Source organism: Microtus ochrogaster, chromosome 8 (assembly GCF_000317375.1).
Source record: "Microtus ochrogaster isolate Prairie Vole_2 chromosome 8, MicOch1.0, whole genome shotgun sequence".
Lineage (NCBI taxonomy): Eukaryota > Metazoa > Chordata > Mammalia > Rodentia > Cricetidae > Microtus > Microtus ochrogaster.
The window spans coordinates 39,089,120-39,098,510 of record NC_022015.1 but is presented as its reverse complement, the minus strand read 5'-3'; the positions used below and the strand labels follow the sequence as shown (position 1 = coordinate 39,098,510).

At 39.3% G+C, this 9,391-nt stretch overlaps 1 protein-coding gene across 3 annotated transcripts in view; it reads left to right on the top strand.

Moving 5' to 3' along the window:
- The window catches only part of Kdm2a (lysine demethylase 2A), a 77,089-nt gene that overhangs the window by 18,483 nt on the left and 49,215 nt on the right, over positions 1–9,391 (top strand). For 2 of the 3 annotated variants that reach the window (XM_013347899.2, XM_005351669.3), the window contains exon 3: positions 8,899–9,037. In XM_013347899.2, the coding sequence (XP_013203353.1) occupies positions 8,899–9,037 (139 nt within the window). Of the gene's footprint in view, positions 1–3,090; positions 3,237–8,898; positions 9,038–9,391 lie in introns of those variants that run through there. The other variant, XM_026781135.1, reaches the window with a different exon arrangement.

The following is a 9,391-nucleotide window of genomic DNA, read 5'->3' as shown; positions in this document are numbered from 1 at the left end:
AGAGAAACCCTGACTAGAAAAACAAAGCAAAACAAAAGGCTGTAGGGATGGCTTAGAAGTTAAGAGCTCTTGACTGCTCTTGCAGAGGACCTGGGCTCTATTTCTAGAACCCACACAGTGGCTCACAACCACCTGTAACTATGGTTCCAGGGCATCTGGAGCTGCCTTCTGGCAGGGTACCCAGAGCACACATGGTGTACAGACATACATGCAGTGAAGTACTCATACACATTAAAAAAATTAAAAATTTATTTTTAAACAATTCTTACTGAAAAACAATAGTTTAAAATATTTCCGTTGCTCACATCTCTCCAATTGCTGCTTTTGCAGTGGTTTGTTGGTTCAGATCAGGGATCAAGGATGTACTTATCCTGTGTGGTTGATAAATACCTTAGTCTATCTGTCTGCTTCCCAAGTTATATGATTAAAGGTATGTACCACCACATCTAACTAACTATATATTACTTTTTTTGTTTTTCTTTTTGTTTCTTTTTTGTTTGTTTGGTTTTTTGTTTTTCGAGACAGGAGTTCTCTGTAGCTTTGGAGCCTGTCCTGGAACTCTGTGGACCAGGCTGGCCTCAGACTCGCAGAGATTCACCTGCCTCTGCCTCCGAATTACCGGAATTAAAGGCGTGCATCACCACCACCTGGCATATTACTGTTGACTGAATTATTTGCAACTAATTTGAACATCATGGTACGGTGTCTCTAATTATTTTAACACTTAAAATTTCTATAGATTGGGGGCTGGAGAGATGGTTCAGCAGTTAAGAGCACTTTTGCTTTTGTCTAAGACCTGGGGTTCAGTTCCTAGTTCCCACATAGTGCCTCAAAACCATTTGTCCCTTCTTCTGACCTCTACAGACACAAGGTACAAACGTTATGCAGAGATATATGTATAGGCAAAACACTCATACACATAAAATGAAAAATAATTTAAAATAAATTTCTCTAGGTTTTATTTACTTATTAAAATTTTGAGGTAGTATCATAACATGACTGGAAGTCTTTATTTTTTATTTATGTATATGAATGTTTTGTCTACATGTTTGTAAGTGCACTTTGTTCATGCTTAATGTTCTGGGTCACCTGGAACTATAGTTACAGATGACTGTAAGCTACCACGTTGGTGTGGGGATCAAACTCAGGTTCTCAGCAAAGCAGCAACAACCTCCCCCCCTTTAACCACTGAGCCATTTCTCAAGTTTCCACCTGCTAACTTTTTTTTTAATGAGACAAGATTCCCTGTGTAACTGCTCTGGCTGTTTTAGAGCAGTCTGGCCTTGAACTCACAGAGATTCACCTACTTCTGCCTCCTGTAAATTGGGATTAAAGGTTTGTGCAACCGCCGTCTGGCCCTGCCTGATAGCTTTTGATCCCATCCCTTAGCCTCCCAAGGGCTGGTGTTATAGATGTATACCACTATGCCTGGCTTGCTATAGGATATCTTGCCAGAGAATAAGAACATGATCTTACCAGAAATATATTGTCATAACCAAGGAAATTGCCTTTTTTTTTTCAATGACAAATGATCTGAATTTTCCAAATTTTTAAGCATCTTAAAAAGAAACTTAGTATTCATTAAGGACTTGCTCCCCATAACTCTCTAGCCTCTGAAACCTATTTTGATTAATTTCTGTGTTTGTAAGGATTTTACTCATTGTGGATGTTTCTTATCAGTAGGATCATATATTATTTTTAGTGTCTGGATTCTTTGACATAGCAGGAGTTTGTGGTTCACGTCTGAGTTTCGTTCCTTTTTTGGTGACTAAACACTTTCTATACAGCTAAACCACATCTTGTTTATTCGTGTATACATTGGTGGACGTTTGAATGGTTTGTTTACTTTTTGATTGTGTTTAATGCCACCATGAATGTGTGTGCATATGTATTTGAATCCTTTTTTTAGGTTTTGAAATGGTTGGAAAGAAAAGATCAGTATTGTGGCATGAAAACTAACCAAGATTGAAATTTCAACATCCGTAAATAAAAACTATGCTCTTTCATTTATATGTTGTCTGTGCTGCTTTACTTTCTTGGTGCAGTGACTGAATTGCAGTGTTATGATAGATAGTACATAGGCTGTTAAGTTTAAAATGTTTTTTACTTGTGTCTCCTTCCCTTGGCATTGACTTTTTTGGGGGGGAGGGGGAGAGCATTGAGACAGGGTTTCTCTGTAGCTTTGGAGCCTGTCCTGGAACTTGGTCTGTAGACCAGGCTGACCTTGAACTCACAGAGCTCTGCCTCCAAGTGCTGGGATTAAAGATGCACCACCATCTGGTAGCATTGACTTTTTCAAATTAATAAACTCTTTTTTGAGTTGTTTGTAATGGAACCCAGGGCCTTGTGCATGGTATGCAAGTTAGTATACCATCAACTCATTTCTTCAAGCCCTTAAATTGTTTTCTGATTTTTAGTGTAACTTTTTTTTTTTTTTTTTTGGTTTTTCGAGACAGGGTTTCTCTGTAGCTTTGGAGCCTGTCCTGGCACTAGCTCTTGTAGACCAGGCTGGCCTCGAACTCATAGAGATCCGCCTGCCTCTGCCTCCTGAGTGCTGTAGTGTAACTTTTTTTAATTAAAAAATTTTTTATATTTATGGCTATTTTGCTTGCTTTTACGTATCTATATATTCTGCATATATGATACCTGAGGAGGCTAGAAGAGGGTGTCACATTTCCTGGAACTGGAGTTATAGACAATTGTTAACTGGCATGTAGGTGCTGGGATTTAAACCCAGGTCCTCTAGATGCCAGCCTCTGGCTTTAAACTCATAATCTTGCTGCTTTAGCCTCTAAGTGCTGGAATTATAGGTATGTTGAATAATGGAGTGGGAAGTACAATTTTTCCACTCTGTTTTCCCGAGTAACATTCTTGCGTTAGTGTGGTATGTGTGTTAGAATCAGTGGGTCAATAAGGATAACTTGTGTGTGTGTTTGTGTGTGTGTTCCCATTTGTGTGGGATGGTATATGCTTATGTGTAGAGGTCAGAAATTTCCCCTGGTTGTTACTCTTCAGGGTCATCCATTTTGTTATTTGAGACAAGAGTTCCTCACTGGCCTGGACTGACTAGGTGAATAGCTCCAGGGATCCACCTGTCACTGACTTCCATGTTGCTGAAATTACAAGTTTACACCACTCTGCCTCTCCCTCTGTGTATTTTTGACTTCAGTCTTCATTAAGCAGTACACATTTTACCAGCTGGACTATCTCCCCCACCCTGCTAACTCAAGTTCACAGTAAGTATTCTACTCTGTTCTACAGTTCTGTGGCATTTGACAAAAATGTATTACTATAGTACAATACATTTCACTCCCTAAAAATCTGCTATGCATTCCCCTTCCTTTCTCTATCAGCAACTATGTGTCTTTTTAAATCTATAGTTTTTCTTTTCTTTTCCTTCATTTCTTCTTCCCTCCCTCCCTTCTAGACAAAGGGTCTCATGTAGTTCTAAATGGCCTTGAGCTTCCTCTGTAGACCAGGGTGGCCTCTAACTCACTAAAATCCACCTCCTTTTGCTTTCCAAGTATTGGAATTGAGAGTATGGTGGTGGCTCACGCCTTTAATCCCAGCATTTGGGGAGCAGAGACAGGTGAATCTCTGTGAGTTCGAGGCCAGCCTGGTCTACCAAGTGAGTTCCAGGACAGTCTCCAAAGCTACAGAGAAACCCTGTCTTGAAAAAAAAAAATGGTGGTACATCTGTAATTAGAACACTGAAGGAGGTAGAGACAGAAGAATCAGGAGTTCAAGGTGACCCTTGGACGGATACAAAACAGGTGTGAGACAGTGGGTTACGTGATACCTTTCTCACAAGTAAAACCCAAATTCCTCACTGCCAAACATAGGTTTTCTCCTATATTATCTTTTAAAAGTCCCATTTATTTATTTATTTATTTATTTATTGCTTTTGCGAGACATGGCTTCTATATGTATCTCTGGCTGTCCTGGAACTCACTCTGTTGACTAATCTGGCCTCCAACTCACAGAGATTTGCCTGCCTCTGCCTCCCTGAGTGCTGGGATTAAAGGTGTGTGCCACCTAAGCCTGGCTAAAAAAAAGTTGCATATTTTTATAGTATACATTTAGGTTTATGAACCATTGCTTCCAGATAACATACAGTTAGTGTATGTTTATTTGTTTGCATATGAATTTTGAATTTTTCTTGCACCATTTGTTGAAAACACTGGCCTTTCTGTATTGAATTTCCTTTGGCTATTTGCCAAAGATCAGTAGACTGTCCTTGCATGGGTGATAATTACTTTACACATTCTCATTTCCTCATTGAAGAGCTCAACATTTTCTGGATAGTTTCCTTTTAAATTCAAAGTTGAGTCCAGAAGAGACTGAGATGAAAAATGTATTTTTGTTCTCATAGAACGTGCCCCTTTCCTTCATTGAAGTCAGTTTTGAGTATGTGTTTATCCTTAAGGGTTGAACATGTGCATTTTAGATGTTATCAGAAGAGGAACTATGAAGGACTGGTAAGATGGTTCAACACTAACATGCTGCCAAGCCTGACCACCTGAATTCCATCTTGGAAACCTATAGGGTAGAAGAAGGAACCAATTTTGCTAGTTGTCCTCTGACTTCCATAAATTGAATGACAGGTGTGCGCATATACACATGCACACACTCACACTCTTTCTCTCACTCTCATGCTATACAGTATGCTCCTGCACATACACACAATATAAAAATAAAAAGATTGGCTGGGCAGTGGTGGCGCATAACTTTAATCCCAGCACTCGGGAGGCAGAGGCAGGCAGATCTTTGTGATTCCATGGGCAGCCTTGTCTACAGAGGAGTTCCAGGACAGCTAGGGCTGTTATACAGAGAAACCCTGTCTTGGAAAAAAAAAACCTAAATAAATAATAAAATGAAAGTGAAAACATACATGTTAGTACAATTTTCAATGTGGGGTGATACAAATATTTTTAGGTTATATTTAGGTTTTTGAGAGATTCTCACTACTTAGCCCAGCTGGATTCAAATTTGAGTCCCAGTGCTGTGGCTTTACTACCATTATAGGCTTGCAACTACCATGTCTTGCCTGAAAAGCTGTGTATATGGGTGGTGGTGATGGTTGCATTACAGTGTGAGTGTACCAAATACTGTTGAATTGTCCACATAACAAATGTTTGCCTCTATGGTGTATTGCTAACTATAGTCCTGTCTCACTGTCTTTTCTCAGGTTTTTAATCAGCCTTTTTCCACCAGTAGAATGTGTTTTGTTAGTCTCAAAGGGAGACTGTTGTTGAGTTCTCGGGGTATCATAAATTATGCCCAAAGCTATGTGTGAAGATTCAACTGCTGGTGAAGACAGGCTTTGCCTTAGACCACGTGCAGTTTCTGTTTGTTGCAGTTTTCTCCTGATGTGGGCCTACTTATTTCTGACAAGAGAGCAACAGATCTACAACTTAATTGAACCACTGTTTAAATGTTACCTTAAAAAAAAAAAAAGAGGAGGAGGCAGGGGTCCTGTTATGTATATCTGGCTATCCTAGTATCATGTTGCCCAGGTTGTCCTCAAACTTGATATGCTCTCTCTACAAAAGGATGGGGGTTGACTATTCACATGTTCTGCCAGGCCTGGCCTTACTTAATTGTTGCTTTGACCCAGGAAATTCTGTAAGATCAGGATGGAAACAGTAATCCTAATGACAACTCCAAAATGAATAGTTGACCAGTTTGTTGGTAAGGCAAGGCAGGCGCTTCATGTATGGAATGAGCATTATGGTGATCTGTTTGGAGGGGAAGAATGAATACCTGTATCTGTAGGTGGTGGTTTGGATGACCTCATTTGCCTTTTTTGGGTTTTTTTTTTTCTTTTTTTGGTTTGGTTTTTAGTTTTTTCGAGATGGTTTCTCTGTGGCTTTGGAGCCTGTCCTGGAACTTCTCGAACTCACAGAGATCTGCCTGCCTCTGCCTCCCGAGTGTTGGAATTAAAGGCATGGGCCACCATCACCCAGCTTCTCATTTGCCTTTCTTTATGCCTGAATTGGCTGTAGGTGAGATGGTGGCAGAAAAGATTCAGTGCTCACTGTAATAACAGCATGATAATATGATAAGTTGAATTGACTCCTTCAATGCTTAGTTTTCAGTCTGTAGATTATAGACTGTATGTAATTTTTACATAGGTTATAGATTAGAAAGATTAGTATGTTGCATTATAGTGTTTTTTACTGACTTGTAGTAACAAAAGCTTTTTTTGTCCCCAAGTGGTGCTTAGGATGGAACTCAGGACCATGCCCAAGTTAGAGGAACTCTCTATTCTAGCATTGAGTCACACCCAGCCTGGAAATGCGTTTAACATTCATAACACATGGATAGACTTAGCTGTAATAAAAATTTCCAGAAATAGTGTTTACCTATACCGTTTCCTGGTTTCTTTGTTTTGTCGTTGTTGTTTTGTTGTTTGGTTTTTTGAGGCAGGGTTTCTCTGTAGTTTTGGAACCTGTCCTGAAACTAGCTCTTGTAGACCAGGCTATCCTCGAACTCACAGGAATCTGCCTGCCTCTGCCTCCTGACTGCTAGGATTAAAGGCGTTATCACTTCTGAAATAATTTCTGAGATTTACAGCAGCATGTGCAAGCATATATCAATTATCTTTAAAGGTGGGTTATAAAATGTTTGAATCTTTTCATTTTTGTTAGGTATACCTCTTCTCCTTTAGCAATTCTACCACATAAAGCAAAGGCTTTTTAAACACCTTATCAGAATGACCACTTCATATTAAATTGCATTTGGTAGATTTTATGATTAGACATGGTATAAGGATACTTTAAGATGCAGCTTCATGGGGCTGGAGAAATGGTTCAACAGCTAAGAGCACTGGCTGTTCTTCCAGATGACCTGGGTTCAATTCCCAGCACCCACTTGGCAGCTCACAACTGTAACTCTAGTTCCAGGGGATCCAACACCATCACACAGACATACATGCAGGCAAAACACCAATGCGCATAAAGTAAAAATATAAAAAGGCCCTTCACAGAAGGTAAGGCTTCAACTTAGAAATATTAGAGGCCTACTGGGGGAATGAGAAACTTTCCTGCTATTTAAAGAAAAGATAATGTAGGTCTTGTCTTTAGACAGTTAAGCTGTTTTTTGTTTGTTTTTTAATTTCTGCCTCCTCCCCGCCTCCCATTTCCCTCCCCCTTAAGCTGTTATTTTTGCAAATAGAAGTGAGGTACAGTATTGACTCATGTTTAGAACAACAGTTGCTAATATATTTGAACGTTGAGAATAAGGTTTTATATAGCCTTGTTCTCTGTAGCCAAGAATCCTGATTCTCCTTTCTCTACCTCCCAAGTTCTGGATTGGTTTTACTTGGTTCTGGAGATTGAACCCATGTTTCAATCATGCTAGGCAAGTACTTTCCTAACTAAACCAATCTCCAGCCCATATATGTTTGGTTTTTTTTTTGTTTTTTACATTGGTTTCCCTCATTTAATCATGATTATTAAGTATCTTACTGACAGTAAGAGACACAATCTAGGATTTTAGGTTCCAGGAGTTGTAGGCCAGCCAGATGAAACCTTATTTCAGAGGCAAAACAAAAATTTAAAAAGTTCTTAGGTCCGTTTAGCCATAGGTTTTTCCATTTTTGCTTTAGGTGGTATAAATGGGGTGACAACAAATGCTTGGAAGGAGACTGAGCTTGGCTAGAACCCTGATGAGAGGTGAGAGGTATAGGAGTATGTGGGTTTGGAGGTATATTTTAAATGCAGATCTTGATCTTACATCATTTCCTTCTAAGGCTTCTACTTCTGGACATAAAATTTCAGAAATCTCAGGGATTGTCCGTTTGTTTGTTTGGTTGGTTTTTCTGATAACAGAGTTTCTCTGTGTAACAGCTCTGGCTATTCTAGAATTTGCTTTGTAGACCAGGCTGGCTGATTGAACTGCCTGTTGAGTTAATGGCATGCGCCAACAGCACCAGGCAAAAGGTTTTATTTTTAATTAAGTATATATGTGCATGCTTTTCGGCACGTGCCATTAGAATAATACCCTGGAACTAGAGTTACAGGTAGTTGTTAGCTTCCTGTTGGGGTGCTGGGAACTGAATTTGTATCCTCTGGACAAAAAAAAAAAAAAATAACAGTGATTCCTCTTAACTGTTGAGCCATCCTTCTTGCCCCTAATTAGATTGTTTTACAAATTTAATTTTAGGTAAATTTATTGTCAGTGAAAAATTTTGTCTGTATATTTTAATGTCTTTTAAATCGTGTATTCATTTATTTTTAATTATGGAGGTTTGTGTGTCTGCATATGAATTTGTGCATGTGAGTGCTGGTGAATGAGGACAGACAAACGGGCATTAGATCCTCTGGAGCTGGAATTGAGCTGTCAGACATAAGTAGTAGGAACTGAATTAACGTCCTCTGAAAGTAGTATGCAGCTAAGCATTGAGTCATCTCTGCAGCCTTTATTTGAATGTCTTTAAATGTTCACACTCTCAAAAGCCATGATAGATATTTATTAGATCTGAATTGGTTGTTTTTTTTAGTGAATTTACTTCTTTAGGCTTAAAGAGATAGCAGAAATAAAATTCAACTGGATGTCATGGCACACACCTTTGATCTCAGAGGCAGAGGGAGGCTGACCTCTGAGTTTGAGACCACTGTGGACTTCAGAGTGAGTTCAGGATAGACTGGACTACACAGAGAAATCCTGTCTTAAAACAAAATTTCACAGGTTGGAAACCCAGTGGCTGATTAAAACCTTGTTCTATTTTGTGCATTCTGTGAATATCCGTTAATCTTGAGCTTGGAGAAAGAAAAGTGGATGATTTAAACTAACAACTAAAACTGTAAGTCATACTCTACATCTAGGGAGCAGTGACTGCTTGGTAGAGAGGAAGGAAAAGTACATAATTTCATCTTTGTATCCTTCCTTTTACAGCGTGGTACCATGCGACGTCGCTATGAAGATGATGGCATTTCAGATGATGAAATTGAAGGGAAAAGAACTTTTGACTTGGAAGAGAAGCTCCACACTAACAAATACAATGCCAATTTTGTTACCTTTATGGAGGGAAAAGGTCAGTATCATTTTGGTTCGGATCTAGAGCCCCTTGATGGGAAGTCATTGACTCTAAGAACTGTGGCTTTAACATCTGTACAACTTTAAAAATACTGCCTGTTGAGTATATATTTATTTTGTCTGAGTGTTCATTCTGCTAGATTTGAAGTAGGTTTTTTTGTTTGTTTGTTTTGTCTTTTGTTTTTTCGAGACAAGGTTTCTCTGTGTAGCTTTAGAGCCTGTCCTGGAACTAGCTCTTGTAGACCAGGCTGGCCTCGAACTCAGAGAGATCTGCCTGCCTCTGCCTCCTGAGTGCTGGGATTAAAGGCGTGCGCCACCACTGCCCAGCTGAAGTAGTCTTTTACTAGAACTA